Source organism: Chiloscyllium punctatum, chromosome 40, assembly GCF_047496795.1.
Source record: "Chiloscyllium punctatum isolate Juve2018m chromosome 40, sChiPun1.3, whole genome shotgun sequence".
Classification (NCBI taxonomy): domain Eukaryota; kingdom Metazoa; phylum Chordata; class Chondrichthyes; order Orectolobiformes; family Hemiscylliidae; genus Chiloscyllium; species Chiloscyllium punctatum.
The window spans coordinates 68,472,093-68,487,688 of NC_092778.1; the positions used below are offsets into that span (position 1 = coordinate 68,472,093).

Below are 15,596 nucleotides of genomic sequence, written 5' to 3' on the forward strand. Positions count from 1 at the left end.
TCCTGTGGCTAGAATTGAATGTGAGGCAATCTATTTTACTGAATTTGTCATTGCGAAGGGTGTGTTTGTGGGATATTATTGCTTTGAAATCATTAATTAGGAGCAGTTAATATTTGTGTTATTTTAAGGATTTCAATAGTGTTACAGTTAAGCCAATGCTTTTATTTTATTTTGTCTGTATTTACACTGTATTGTAAAAGTAAAGTGTGTGTTTTGCTTAAAGTCAAGTAGTTTGACCAAGCGAATTGCACCTTGAATGTAATGCCTTACACTTAATAAAACGTTAGTGTCTCGGCTATCTTCTTAATATATTTTGAGGGGGTTTGGTCTGGTCTGTAACAAGTATTGATCTTAATTTTTTTAAAGGATTTTTCATTAATGTTCTTTCCATTCCTGAAGGCAGTGATTATATTTGAGTTATGGTTAATTATTCGCCAATCAATGGAGTGAGTTTTTTTTAAAAAACTTCCTTCTTCTTCTGGCCTTGACACCTTTTCTTTATATAGCCCTTCCTTAAAATATCAGTCATTACTGAGGAGGCAGGCCTACACAGGAGATGTAACACTTGTCCTTTCAGCTCCTCGACTGCCACTGACCAGAGCTAAAAGATTAATCCAAGTGAAACAATAATTTACATGTACTCATTTCAAATTAATATACTGCATCCATACTCACGACACTGTCTCCTACACAGAAACAGAGCCAGAAGCAGCTGGAAAAGCTCAGAAGGTCAGGTAGCATCGGTGGAGAGAAAGCAGAGTTAATGTTTCAGGTCCACTGACCCTTCTTCAGAACTGATTGTAACGAGGATAAAACAATGCAACAACATATAAAACAATAATTGCTGCTCCTGGAATTCATGGAAATCACCTCCAATACCTAAAGTACCTCGAAAAAGGAGCAGATATTACAACCACAATTGTTTCTGTCCTCCTGGTTAGGCCACTGTTGGAATATTGTGTGCAATTCTGGTCTCCTTCCTATCGGAAGAATGTTGTGAAACTTGAAAGGATTCAGAAACGATTTACAAGGATGTTGCCAGGGTTGGAGGATTTGAGCTTTTGGGAGAGGCTGAACAGGCTGGGGCTGTTTTCCCTGGAGCGTCGGAGGCTGAGGGGGTAGAGGTTTATAAAATTATGAGGGGCATGAATAAGCTAAATAATCAAAGCCACTGAGGTGGGGGAGTCCAGAACTAAAGGACATAGGATTAGGGTGGGAGGGGAAAGACACAAAAGGCTGCCCCCTAAGGGGCAACCTTTTCGCGGTTGGTACATGTGGTACGTGTATGGAATGAGCTGCCAGAGGAAGTGGTGGAGGCTGGTACAATTGCAACATTGAAAAAGGCATCTGGATGGGGATATGAATGGGAAGGGTTTGGGGGATATGGGCCAAGTGCTGGTAGGTGGACAAGTTGGACTGAAGGGTCTGTTTCCGTGCTGTACATCTCTATGACTCTATGACTCTAGGAAAAATTTGGTATATATGTCAGAGAAGGAGTGGGGGGGAGGGACAAGGGGTAAACACTAGGTGGAGCCCCGAGAGAGAGAAAAACAGTTAGTCAGCCTGGAAGAATGAATAGTTGTTAATGGGGATCATTAGTTGCTGTCAATGGGTTATTTGTGGTGACAGTCCATCTAATGACAAGGCCTGGTGCGTGAGGGTTGGAATAAGGAGATGGGAGAAGATGCTCAACCCTAAACTTATTGATCATGATATTGAGTTCAGAAGGTTGTAGGGTTCCCAAGTAGAAAAAGAGGAGTTGTTCTTCCAGCTTACATGGAGCTTCATTGGAGCACTGTACTAAACCCGAGGCAGAGATGTTGGCCAGTGTTGTGTTGAAATGGTTGGTGACAGGAAGCTCAAGGTCTTTTCTGCGGACAGCCCATAGGTGTTCTGCAAGGAGATCGCCCAGTCTGCACTGCGGTGCACTTCGGTGGGCGGCACAGTGGTTAGCACTTCTGCCTCACGGCGCCTGAGACCCGGGTTCAATTCCCGCCTCAGGCGACTGACTGTGTGGAGTTTGCACATTCTCCCTGTGTCTGCGTGGGTTTCCTCCAGGTGCTCCGGTTTCCTCCCACAGTCCAAGAATGTGCAGGTCAGGTGAATTGGCCATGCTACATTGCCCGTAGTGTTAGGTAAGGGGGTAAATGTAGGGGTATGGGTGGGTTGTGCTTCGGCGGGTCAGTGTGAACTTGTTGGGCCGAAGGGCCTCTTTCCACACTGTAATATAATCTAAAAAAATCTAAAGATATGATATTTGAACGTGTATTCATTTACATTGATCATTTGTGACTTAATTAGATTTTCTTCAGAATTGCATCCAAGGCCTCAGTTAAAATTTCTTGTAATTTTCATCCAATCACTATCTCTCTCTTTGTCTCCTTCGTATCTCCCATTCAGGGATTACTAACCTTCCAAGGAAAGACCATCTCCTTTGCTCTACCCTGTGATGCAAAGTGTTCCGTTTTTACATACTTCGGTATCATTTACCTTAGAGCTTGGATCTGAGCTAATAGCATGTCAATCTGCATATCTGAAGGAGTTTAATGATTTACTTTGAATAAATCACCATGTCCACAGAAATACATTGAATAAAACTCTGGAGTGGCATGGTAGTTCAGTGGTTAGCACTGCTGCCTGACAGCGCCAGGGACCTGGGTTCAATTCTAGCTTCGTACAACTACCTGTGTGGAGTTTGCACATTCTCGCTGTGTCTGTGTGGATTTTCTCTGGGTGAAAACAATGACTGCAGATGCTGGAAACCAGATTCTGGATTAGTGGTGCTGGAAAAGCACAGCAGTTCAGGCAGCATCCGAGGAGCAGTAAAATCGACGTTTCGGGCAAAAGCCCTTCATCAAGAATACAGGCAGAGAGGCTGAAGGGTGGAGAGATAAGCTAGAGGAGGGTGGGGGTGGGGAGAAAGTAGCATAGAGTACAATAGGTGAGTGGGGGAGGGGATGAAGGTGATAGGTCAGGGAGGAGAGGGTGGAGTGGATAGGTGGAAAAGAAGATAGGCAGGTAGGACAAGTCATGGGGACAGTGCTGGGCTGGGGGAAGGGGAAATGAGGAAACTGTTGATGTTTCTCTGGGTGCTCTACTTTCCTTGCATAGTCCAAAAATGTGTAGGTTAGGGTGGATTGGTGATGCTTAATTGCCCATAGCGTCAGGGATGTGCAGGCTAGGTTATCCACGGAGATGGGGTAGAGGGGTGTGTCTGGGAGGCATGCTCCTTGGAGGGTTCATGTGGACTTGAAGGGCTGAATGGCCTGCTTCCACATTGTAGGGATTCTATGAAATAGTTTATGGAGGCAAGTAGGAATTTGTTTAAATTAGGAACATTTTATAAATGAACAAAGTAAACCGTGTAGTGCATTGGGCTTTTTAGATAGAAGCTTGTGTAAGTTTTGGGAGGTTTCAGAAATAAAAGCTTTTTCAGTTTCAATTTTAGAAGTTTACAGAGCTTTTGGCTGAAGCTGGACATGTAAAACAGAATAAGAATAGCAGGGAGTTTAGGACGTTTAAGGTAGAGCTTAATTGAGTATAAGGAGTGTAGGTAAAAGTTCAAGACCAGAGGTGTTTGGTTAAAACTCTGAAGATGCTATATGTAGCTGAGAAATTATATGATGAGTCAAAACCTACATAGAATAAAATAGAGACTTCTATCTCTGGTGTTTGGGCACTACAATGGGATGCTGTTAGGATGAATGGAATTGTAATTTACTGTTTCAAAATCTTTACTATTTTATATGTAAATAGTATGGTTTATTCTATTTTATCTTAATTTCTTTTGCATAGTAAACATTTTACCTCAACATATTTTGATTTTTTTCCCCGTCTTTGACAGAGGTTAAATCGTGTGAATGAATGCAATTCTGTTTTAATTCTCAGTTGCAGTATTCATTCTGTTATAATATAATTAGATGGAGAGAGAAAGTTCCTACCGTACCAATGGAACATTCACACCACTATATTTCTGTCACAATTTTCTTGGTTGCGGTGCTGTTAACTCCTGCATCGTGGTGCAGCTCATGTATCAGCAGAAATAGGAGTGTATTAGTGAGACATTACTCAGACTACAGCGGCGAGGAGCCATGACAAGGCCCTGAAAAAATATGGCCTAGAAACATGGACCCCTAAGGAATTACATTAGTGTTGCTGAGATTCGCTATCTTTCCTCATAAAGATTTAAGATCTTTTCCTGGGTTTGTACCCCCTCTGGGGTATTCAGTGCAATGAAACTTCAAATATTTTGACCACTGGGAAGAGGGCAATATTGTTGTAAGTGTACTTAAGCTGAACCTACAATGTTCAGCTGGCATATGCCTGTGTCTCTAAGTGGTGTGATAATTACAGTATAAGGTACAGGTTTCCACGTGCTCATTTTGATTCCCTGAATTCTTGTCCTGTGTAGATGTTACTACAATACTAGTCATGTATTTGCTAACTCTTTGCTGTAATAATTGAGTAGAAAGATGTTTAATGTAGAGGTCTTAGAGGTCTGTGACTATCATTTAAGTATTTGGATTTGTAGCCATTGTAGTTTGAAAGCATCCATAAATTCTTGAGTGAGAAAAATGTCACACTTGATACTCCAATAAATTTGTATTTCAGGACATCAGTCTTTACTTTTTACAGTGAATTATGCTGTATCAACTGAAATGAAACATAATGCTGGAGATTCTTGTTTAAGCAAAACCACTTGCTCTTCCTCTTTTGTCAGCAATGTAAACAACATTTCCCAGCTCCCTTCGCTTCTGAAGAAAAGCCATTTTCTTAAAATGTCCACTGTTTCTCTCTTAACAGATGCTACCAGATTTGCTGAGTTTCTCCATCGTTTATGTATTGATTTTAGGAATGTTGCTGTACGATGCTGTACGATGCTGTACGATGCTGTAAGACAGGATTTGAGGAGCATACGTTGGGAGCATAGGCTGTCAGGGAAGGATGTGGTGGAAATGTGGGACTTTTTCAAGGAGCAGATACGACGTGTCCTTGATATGTATGTACCGATCAGGCAGGAAAGAAATGGTCGTGTGAGGGAGCCTTGGTTGACGAGGGAGGTTGAATGTCTAGTAAAGAGGAAGAAGGAGGCTTACATAAGGTTGAGGAAACAAGGTTCAGACAGAGCAGTGGAGGGATACAGGATAGCCAGAAGGGACCTGAAGAAAGGGATTAGGAGAGCTAAGAGAGGGCATGAAAAATCCCTGGCGGATAGGATCAAGGATAACCCCAAGGCATTCTATGCGTATGTGAGAAACCTGAGAATGACGAGAACGAGGGTAGGTCCGATCAAGGACAGTGGTGGGAGACTGTGTATTGAGTCGGAAGAGATAGGAGAGGTCTTGAACAAGTACTTCTCTTCAGTATTTACGAACGAGAGGGACTGTATTGTTGAAGAGGAGAGTGTGAAACGGACTGATAAGCTAGAAGAGATATCTGTTAGGAAGGAAGATGTGTTGGACATTTTGAACAACTTGAGGATAGACAAGTCCCCCGGGCCTGACGGGATATATCCTAGGATTATGTGGGAAGCAAGAGAGGAAATTGCAGTACCGTTGGCAATGATCTTCTCGTCTTCACTGGCAACGGGGGTGGTACCAGGGGACTGGAGAGTAGCGAATGTTGTGCCCCTGTTCAAAAAAGGGAATAGGGATAACCCCGGGAATTACAGGCCAGTTAGTCTTACTTCTGTGGTAGGCAAAGTAATGGAAAGGGTACTGAGGGATAGGATTTACGAGTATCTGGAACGGCACTGCTTGATTAGGGACAGCCAGCACGGATTTGTGAAGGGTAGGTCTTGCCTTACAAGTCTTATTGAATTCTTCGAGGAGGTGACCAAGCATGTGGATGAGGGTAGAGCAGTGGATGTAGTGTACATGGATTTTAGTAAGGCATTTGATAAGGTTCCCCATGGTAGGCTTATGCGGAAAGTCAGGAGGCATGGGATAGAGGGAAATTTGGCCAATTGGATAGAAAACTGGCTAACCGGTCGAAGTCAGAGAGTGGTGGTAGATGGTAAATATTCAGCATGGAGTCCAGTTACAAGTGGAGTTCCGCAGGGATCAGTTCTGGGTCCTCTGCTGTTTGTAATTTTTATTAATGACTTAGATGAGGGAGTCGAAGGGTGGGTCAGTAAATTTGCAGATGATACAAAGATAGGTGGAGTTGTGGACAGTGAGGAGGGCTGTTGTCGGCTGCAGAGGGACTTAGATATGATGCAGAGCTGGGCTGAGGAGTGGCAGATGGAGTTCAACCCTGCCAAGTGTGAAGTTGTCCATTTTGGAAGAACAAATAAGAATGCGGAATACAGGGTTAATGGTAGGGTTCTTGGTCAGGTGGAGGAACAGAGGGATCTTGGGGTCTATGTACATAGATCTTTGAAGGTTGCCACTCAGGTGGATAGAGTTTGTAAGAAGGCCTATGGAGTATTATCGTTCATTAGCAGAGGGATTGAATTCAAGAGTCGTGAGGTGATGTTGCAGCTGTACAGGACTTTGGTTAGGCCACATTTGGAGTACTGTGTGCAGTTCTGGTCGCCTCACTTTAGGAAAGATGTGGAAGCTTTGGAGAGGGTGCAGAGAAGATTTACCAGGATGTTGCCTGGAATGGAGAGTAGGTCATACGAGGATAGGTTGAGAGTTCTCGGCCTTTTCTCGTTGGAACGGCGAAGGATGAGGGGTGACTTGATAGAGGTTTATAAGATGATCAGAGGAATAGATAGAGTAGACAGTCAGAAACTTTTTCCCCGGGTACAACAGAGTGTTACAAGGGGACATAAATTTAAGGTGAAGGGTGGAAGGTATAGGGGAGATGTCAGGGGTGGGTTCTTCACCCAGAGAGTGGTGGGGGCATGGAATGCGCTGCCCGTGGGAGTGGTAGAGTCAGATTCATTGGCGACCTTTAAGCGGCGTTTGGATAGGTACATGGATGGGTGCTTAATCTAGGATAGAAGTTCGGCACAACATCGTGGGCCGAAGGGCCTGTTCTGTGCTGTATTGTTCTATGTTCTATGTTGCTGGCTCTGCATACTTTTGATTTTGAGCACTGATACTGTATTCAATTAACTTGATTTAAAAACATTAGTTATTTGTTGGAAGAATAAAACCACAAGATTCCAGTATTTAAAACAAAATAGTTTTGTTATACAACAGTCAAACAAAGCATAAAACCTGAATACTGTCTTGCTAACTACCTAGACACTGAAGCCAAACCAATTAAACATAAATTAACTAGGAAATTGTGGTCAATTTATAAGCTATATGTTACACATTTTGGGCAGATTCCCCAAATTGCCTTAATTCACTTAATGTATAAGTCATTGGTGCCAAGAGACACAATCCTTATAAACACTTGTCGTCTTTGTAGAATTTCAGTTCCTTTCCTTGGAGCTTGGTCATCAGTTGACATCAATGCACAAACAACTGAGTTCCACAGGACAGTTTTCATTAAAAGTGGCACCCATCTCTAGAACCACCTCCACTCGATCTAGATGGCGGTGATCTACCAAACCTATTTTCAAATAACAAGCGTATACAGCAATTATATATCTGCTAAATTTTCAACTTCAGAATCTAGCCTTTGTCTTTTCAGCCTGCTTGTCCTACACCAAGTGGACTGTCAACTTCTCCTGAGCAGTGTTCTGTTGTATATTTTAATCAGTTATAGTATCCTTGGAAGTTTTGATTTTTCAATCACAATTTCAATCTCATTTTCCTTAGAAACTAGAAGGCTTGATTTCCTTTTTTTAAGTTGGTGGCTATCTCAAAAATACAAGCTTTGAAACACAGATTCCATCAAAAATACAGTATTGTGCAGCCATCACCTCAGGTTAACCTAATCTCTTCTAATTCTATAAAGTATTGTGCTGAATAGTTTATTTGAAGATGTTATAGGAATAATATAGATGTGATGTGAATCCTCCTTTGGGCAGAGTTAGGTGACCTTTGTGGATTCAAGGAAGGAGAAATCATCCAGAGTTCACCTCTGATCACAGAAGGAAATGAATATGAGTGGACATTGGTTAAAGAACTGGGTTATATGTAACGTTCTCTTTTCCCTCTTCCCTAAATTAGTTAACTTGTCAGTACTCCATGTAGATGTTCATTCAACTTGCACAAAATGACCCAGGACAGCTGGAACTAGTGGAGCTGTTAAAGTAACAGCATCTTTTCGAGGGAGAATACAATTTATTTTAAAAAACTATTATCCTATTGACAGACTAGAAAGTCCCAAGCTAAATTATTGCTAAATTCTAATTTGACAGAACACCTGAGTGACCATGCTCTTGACAATGACTCATAATTAAAAAATATTAAAGACAAATTTTTTTTTTTGGTGCAGTCAATATTCTGTTTTGTTGTGAAACCCCTCTATCGGTCAGCTATTGTTGTCGATATGAATACTGAGGCACGAATAAGTAGAATGGATGGCTTTGAGATATGTAGAGAAGAGGTGTTGGAAATTCTGGCAAGGGTGAAAATAGATAAGTCCCCTGGGCCTGATGGCATTTATCCTAGGCTTCTCTGGGAAGCAAGGGAGGAGATTGCAGAGCCATTGGCCTTGATTTTTGTGTCCTCTTTGTCGACAGGAGTAGTGCCAGAGGACTGGAGGCTAGCAAACGTGGTTCCCTTGTTCAAGAAGGGGAGTAGGGATAATCCTAGTAACTATAGGCCAGTGAGTCTCACTTCTGTTGTGGGCAAAGTCTTAGAGAGAATTGTAAGGGATAGGATTTATGAACATCTGGATAAGAATGATGTGATCAAGGATAGTCAGCATGGTTTTGTGAAGGACAGGTCGTGCCTCACAAACCTTATTGAATTCTTTGAGAAGGTGACTAAGGAGGTAGATGAGGGGAAAGCAGAGATGTGGTATATATGGATTTTAGTAAGGCGTTTGATAAGGTCCCCCATGGTAGGCTACTGCAGAAAATACAGAGATATGGCATTGAGGGTGAGTTGGAGGTTTGGATTAGGAATTGGCTCTCTGGAAGAAGACAGAGGGTAGTAGTTGATGGCAAAGGTTCATCTTGGAGTGCCGTCATCCGCAAGGATCTGTTTTGGGACCATTGCTGTTTGTCATTTTTATAAATGACCTGGAGGAAGGGTTAGAAGGTTGGGTGAGCAAGTTTGCGGATGATACGAAAGTCGGAGGAGTTGTAGACAGTGAGGAAGGATATGGCAGGTTACAGCGGGATATAGAGAAGCTGCAGAGCTGGGCAGAAAGGTGGCAAATGGAGTTCAATGTAGCTAAGTGTGAAGTGATTCACTTTGGTAAGAGTAATAAAAAGATGGATTACTGGGCTAATGGTAGACTACTTGGTAGTGTGGAAGAGCAGAGGGATCTTGGTGTCCATGTACACAGATCTCTGAAAGTTGCCACCCAGGTAAATAGTGCAGTGAAGAAGGCATATGGCGTACTGGCTTTTATTGGTAGAGGAATTGAGTTCCGGAGTCCTGAGGTCATGCTGCAGTTGTATAAGACTCTGGTGCGGCCGCATCTGGAATATTGTGTGCAGTTTTGGTCGCCATACTATAGGAAGGATGTGGAGGCACTGGAACGGGTGCAGAGGAAGTTTACCAGGATGTTGCCTGGTATGGTAGGAAGATCCTATGAGGAAAGGCTGAGGCACTTGGGGTTGTTTTCATTGGAGAAAAGAAGGTTTAGGGGTGATTTGATAGAGGTGTACAAGATGATTAGGAGGTTAGATAGGGTTGACAGTGAGAACCTTTTTCCACGTATGGAGTCAGCTATTACAAGGGGGCATAGCTTTAAATTAAGGGGGGGTAGATATAGGACAGATGTTAGGGGTAGGTTCTTCACTCAGCGAGTCGTAAGTTCATGGAATGCCCTGCCAGTAGCAGTAGTGGACTCTCCCTCTTTATGGGTATTTAAGCGGGCATTGGATAGGTATATGGAGGTTAGTGTACGTTAGGTGGGCTTTGATCGGCGCAACATCGAGGGCCGAAGGGCCTGTACTGCGCTGTATTCTTCTATGTTCTATGTTCTATGTTCTAATCTGAATTTCAGATACTTTACATAGCTCACAGCCAAACTTTTCTCATCCAGTTTGTGCCAACACCTTTAGATGAATTTCTATTGCAATATGTTTAATATGCACAATCAGTAAAATCGTTTATAGCTAAATTAACAATTTTATTGGAACACTGCACTAAATAGAAGATTTATAGTTATTCTTTCATCAAAGATTTTTATTAGAATAGAATTCTCTCATTTTGGGTTGTGATGAGACAGCCTAGGGCCTGAACAGTTAGGCCTGAACAGCTAGGCCTGAAACCAGAATGGCTAACTATTGAGCAGCCAAGCTTGATGGGATTTTCAGGACAGGTCAAACACAAAGAATCTGTACAAGACAAGACAGGCAAGGACAAGCCAGGATTTGTCCTGGAAAATGAGGCTGGATTGTGCTTTTGAGTATGACCAGCAGACTCACCCTGGGCTCCTGCCATGATCATGTCTGGAAACGGAGATGCACCCTTGACACATCGGGGGCAGATCCGGCCTCTTCCATATATGGCATTGGGATCCCATTGGATGCTGTGCGCTTGACCTGGAAGATTGAATGGCTGAGGGCCAGAGACACTCTGGAACCATCCCAGAAGGAGGAACACCTGGCAGCCATTCCCTCAGTGAAGATTCAAAGCAAGACTTGTGGAAGACCGTGAACCAACTGAAAACGAACTGACCTGACCTGCAGGACCCACCTTCACAGAAGAGAGCCAGCCCTACGTTTGAAGAAGAAGATCTCAACAACCCAGCTCAAACATGTGGATCATTGTAGGTGATGCCCTTTCTCAGATATATAGAGCTAGATAGAGAGGAAATATTGTGGGAATTTGAGAAATGTTCAATGTTTTAACAAGTATTATTTTGTTAATAACATAGAGTTGAACCACAAACGAATTCTGTGTCCCCTTGTCCACCTCTCTGGCAAGAGTGCTTGGGTAAGGTGTTCTTAATACATAAACTGGTCAAAGTGTCTAGAGTATGGAGAATGAGGAAAAGGTGTCCACATGTAAAAATAAGTGAAGGAATATGTACACATATTTGTCAACAGTCTGTCCTGTGACTTGTTTAGAGGCAGAATCTGGAAGCCTAAATAAGAGCTGAGTTCAAAAGGTACTATGCGCACAACAGCTTTGATTCTTATTTAAGGGCCAAACGTTCTGTCTTTGGCCATCAGTGTAAAGACAGACCAAAGCATTTCCAAGTTTCTTTAATGAAAAGTGCAGAATTGATAATCCATTTCAGCCTTCTCCTGAGATCCCCAGCATCACAGATACCAGTCTTCAGTTAATTAAATTCACTCCACGGGATATGAAGAAACAGCTGGAGGTACTGGATACTGTAAAGGTTATGGGCCCTGATAATATTCTGTGAATAGTACTGAAGATGTCTGCTCCAGAACTCACTGTGCTCTTAGCCAAACTGTTCCAGCACAGTTACGATACTGGTATCTACCTGACCATGTGGAAATTTGCCCAGGTATATCCTGTCCACAATCAGCAGGATAAATTCATGACACCTATGTATGATTTAGATGAGGCAACTAAATGTAATAAATCCAAGTTCATAGGCAACATAACACTGGATGGAAAGCTGAACTGTGAGGAATATGCAGAACGGCTTCAGTATGATTTGAATAAGTTGAGTAAGGAGGTAACTGCATGGCAGGTGCAGTATGATGTGGATAACTGTGTGGTAATCCACTTAGGTAGTAGAAACAGGAAGGCAGATTATTATCCTGATTAGTAAGGAGATCAAGGGTTATGAGAGAAGGTGGGAGAATGGGCTTGAGAACCATTAGCTATGACCAAATAGTGGAGCAGACTCAGTAGGCAGAATCACCTAATTCTGCTCCTATATCTTACAGAAGAAAGTGAGGACTGCAGATGCTGGAGAGTCAGAGTCGAGAGTGTGGTGCTGGAAAAGCACAGCAGATCAGACAGCATCCGAGGAGCAGGAGAATTGAGGTTTCGGGCATAAGCCCTTCTTCAGGAATGTGGGGGTGGGGGTGGGGTGTGGGGAGGTGGGAAAGTGGGGGCTGAGAGATAAATAGGAGGTGGGGGTGAGGTAACTGGAAAGGACCTTAGTCACAGTCTAAGGATATGGGCTATGCCAGTTAGGACTGAGATGAGGAGAAATTTCTTCACCCAGAGAGTGGTGAGCCTGTGGAACTCTCTACCACAGGAAGTGGTTTTGACCAAACATTGAATGGTTTCAAGAAAGTGTTAGATTTAGTTCTTAGGGCTAATGTAATCAAAGGATATGGGGAGACTTTGGGAACAGGGTACTATGTTAGATGGTCATATTGAATGGCAAGGCGGGCTGAAAGGGATGAATGTTCTCGGCCTGCTCTCATTTTCTATGTTTTTAAATCCAACCTGGCCACATACCACCCCATCAGTTTCCTCTCATGAGTAAAGTAATGCAAGGTGTCATCAATAGTGCCATCAAGTGGTACTTAACTCAGCAATGACATGCTCACTTACGGTCAGTTTGATTGCAAGGAATCACTTGTTTGTAACCTCTTTACCAGTTTCTAACTAACCTGTTCAGAGATGTTATTACAAACAGGTGGGACTTAAATCCAGGCCTTATGGCTCAAAGGGAGGGAGGGATATTACCACAAGAGCCTTTACAACCTTGATATAAACATGAATCAGCACAGCTGAATCCAGAGGTGAGGTGAGAGTGGCTGCCCTTGGCATGAAGGCAGCACTGTAGTTCACAGGAAAGCTGTTCACTGGTTGGAGTCATACCTGGCACAAGGACCGATGGTTGTGGTTGTTGGAGGTCAGTCACCTCAGTTAAAGAACATTCTGAAGGAGTTCCTCTGGGTAGTGACCTCAGAGCTGGAGGGAACATTTCAAAAATGTTTTGCATTGTATGAAAGTAATTTGGACGTAAAATTTTAGTTTTAAAAGTTTGTTGATGTTATTGGTTTAAAATGCAATGGATATAGTGAAATAAATGCAAATTACTGTGATACTGGACATCTGGAAAATTTCTGGAGAAACTCAGCAGGTCTAGCAGCAGCTCTGCAGAGAAAACAAGGTAGATGTTTTAACTCAAAAATCACACAACATCAGGTTATAGTCCAACAGATTTATTTGAAAGCACTAGCTTTCGGAGCACTGCTCTTTCATCAGGTCGTTGTCAGGTGGATGAAGGATCAGCGCTCCAAAAGCTAGTGCTTCCAATTAAACCTGTTGGACTATAGCCTGGTGTTGTGTGATTCTTTTTTTTTAACTTTGTACACCCCAGTCCAACACCGGCATCTCCAAATCTTAAATGTTTTAAGTCCGAGATGACTCATCTTTTTCTCTCTCCAGCTGTGTCAGAGGTGCTGAATTTCCCTGGTATTCTCGACATCAGAGAAAAGGTCACGTTCTGGTAATTTTCCCTGTGAATGCAGTATTTAATTTTACAAAAAGTATTATTTTTTTTCCCCATTGTAGAGGCTGCAGCATGAACAGAACATACTGTACTGCCAACATAGGGTTTTAGCATGAGGTGTGAACAATCTCATTTCAGCAAAAAATCTTTAAAATATTATTTTGTTTGTAATAGTTGTCAGTGTTTTGTGTGCTTAAATTGTGTTTGTTTTTAGGGTTGAGTAATATGTCAGGAGGCTCAAGTTTTGGCACTGGCTTAAAGGAAGGAAAGCAAGCAGCTTTTCAAGGAAAGAAAATACATTTGACATCATGAACCACAAAGAAGGAAGAGAAGGATTTGCAAACTATGCATATCACCACTCAGAAACACTGGAAATGGACAGAAGGTAGGACAAAGAAGAGATTCACTCCAAATTTAGATGTATCTAGCACTGTAAAGCTGTTCTATTATTACTAACGAGTAGTCTTCAAATGGGTTAAATTAGAGGAGTCATTCTTGTAGCATGATCAGGGTGTCATTTTATCAGATACTTGTAAAAAAGGATGATCACTTCATTTAACTATCAATTATTTCTGTGTTTAAAAAAAGAAAACTCGTCCTGAGTCAAATAATTTTGTTTGTTTGTTTCTGGAATAAAGAATATCATCAATAAAACAACTCAAAAGCATCTTTTAATATCAGAGAAAATAGTACATTTGGGAGATTTACAAGCATGAGAAGAGAACTTTTGGGCGGCACGGTGGCACAGTGGTTAGCACTGCTGCCTCACAGTACCAGAGACCTGGGTTCAATTCCCGCCTCAGGCGACTGGCTGTGTGGAGTTTGCACATTCTCCCCGTGTCTGCGTGGGTTTGCTCCGGTTTCCTCCCATAATCCAAAAATGTGCAGGTTGGGTGAATTGGCCATACTAGGTTGCCCGTAGCATTAGGCGTAGGGGAGTGGGTTGCTCTTCAGAGGGTCAGTGTGGACTTGTTGGGCTGAAGGGCCTGATTCCACACTGTAAGTAATCTAATACTGTCACAATGCATTATTCACCTGTCCTTTGTTATTTTCCTGGTTTCAACCATCTGTTACGCGACAGCCTTTTCATAAATTGCTCAGAAAGCGGAAGTCGCCAGGATGTTCAGGACGTTCCTTAAAATAGGAGGCAGAATAAAGCTGTTCTGTTAAATAGATTATTATTTTCGGTTCATTTTTAAGTCATCTTGCATCATTGAAAATCAAACCCAGAAATTAAAACCTGTCTTATATGTCTATAAAATAAATGGAAATTTGGCACTTTCAATTTCCATGGAGTTTCAATATACCTGAGTTAATGTAAGTTTGAAAATATTGATGTCCAGAAAAAAACTCAGAAGTAATTATTAAAGTATTGACTAATCAATGTTGGAACACCTCAGTATCCATAGAGATGCCAAGCGTAAAGGGATGGCTGGAAAATGGGAAACCTTCAGAAATAATGAGAATCCAGAGAAAGTATATTCCTGCCAGGGTGAAAGGAAAGGCTGGTAGATATAGGGAATGAAGGGCTTTTGCCCGAAACGTTGATTTCGCTGCTTGTTGGATGCTGCCTGAACTGCTGTGCTCTTCCAGCACCACTAATCCAGTATAAAGAAATTGAGAGTTTGGTTAAGAAAAAGAAGGAAGCATATGTAAGGTATGGACAGGAGAGATCGAGTGAATCCTTAGAGTATAAAGGAAGTAGGAGTATACTTAAGAGGGAAATCAAGAGGGCAAAAAGGGGACATGAGATAGCTTTGGCATATAGAATTAAGGAGAATCCAAAGGGTTTTTATAAATATATTTAAGGACAAAAGGGTAACTAGGGAGAGAATAGGGCCCCTCCAAGATCAGCAAGACGGCCTTTGTGTGGAGCCGCAGAAAATGGGGGAGATACTGAACGAGTATTTTGCATCAGTATTTACTGTGGAAAAGGATATGGAAGATACAGACTGTAGGGAAATAGATGGTGATTTCTTGAAAAATGTCCATATTACAGAGGAGGAAGTGCTGGATGTCTTGAAACGCATAAAGGTGAATAAATCTCCAGGACCTGATCAGGTGTACCCTAGAACTCTGTAGGAAGCTAGAGAAGTGATTGCTGGGACTCTTACTGAGATATTTGTATCATTGATAGTCACAGGCGAGGTGCCGGAAGACTGGAGGTTGGCTAACGTAGT

The 15,596-nt window shown here is 42.2% G+C and overlaps 1 protein-coding gene across 1 annotated transcript in view; it reads left to right on the top strand.

The window, feature by feature from the left end:
• The window catches only part of tmc5 (transmembrane channel like 5), a 225,925-nt gene that overhangs the window by 37,668 nt on the left and 172,661 nt on the right, over positions 1 to 15,596 (top strand). The window contains exon 2 of the mRNA XM_072560203.1: positions 13,631 to 13,801. Within this exon, the coding sequence (XP_072416304.1) occupies positions 13,725 to 13,801 (77 nt within the window). The 5' untranslated portion in view covers positions 13,631 to 13,724. The remainder of the gene's footprint in view (positions 1 to 13,630; positions 13,802 to 15,596) is intronic.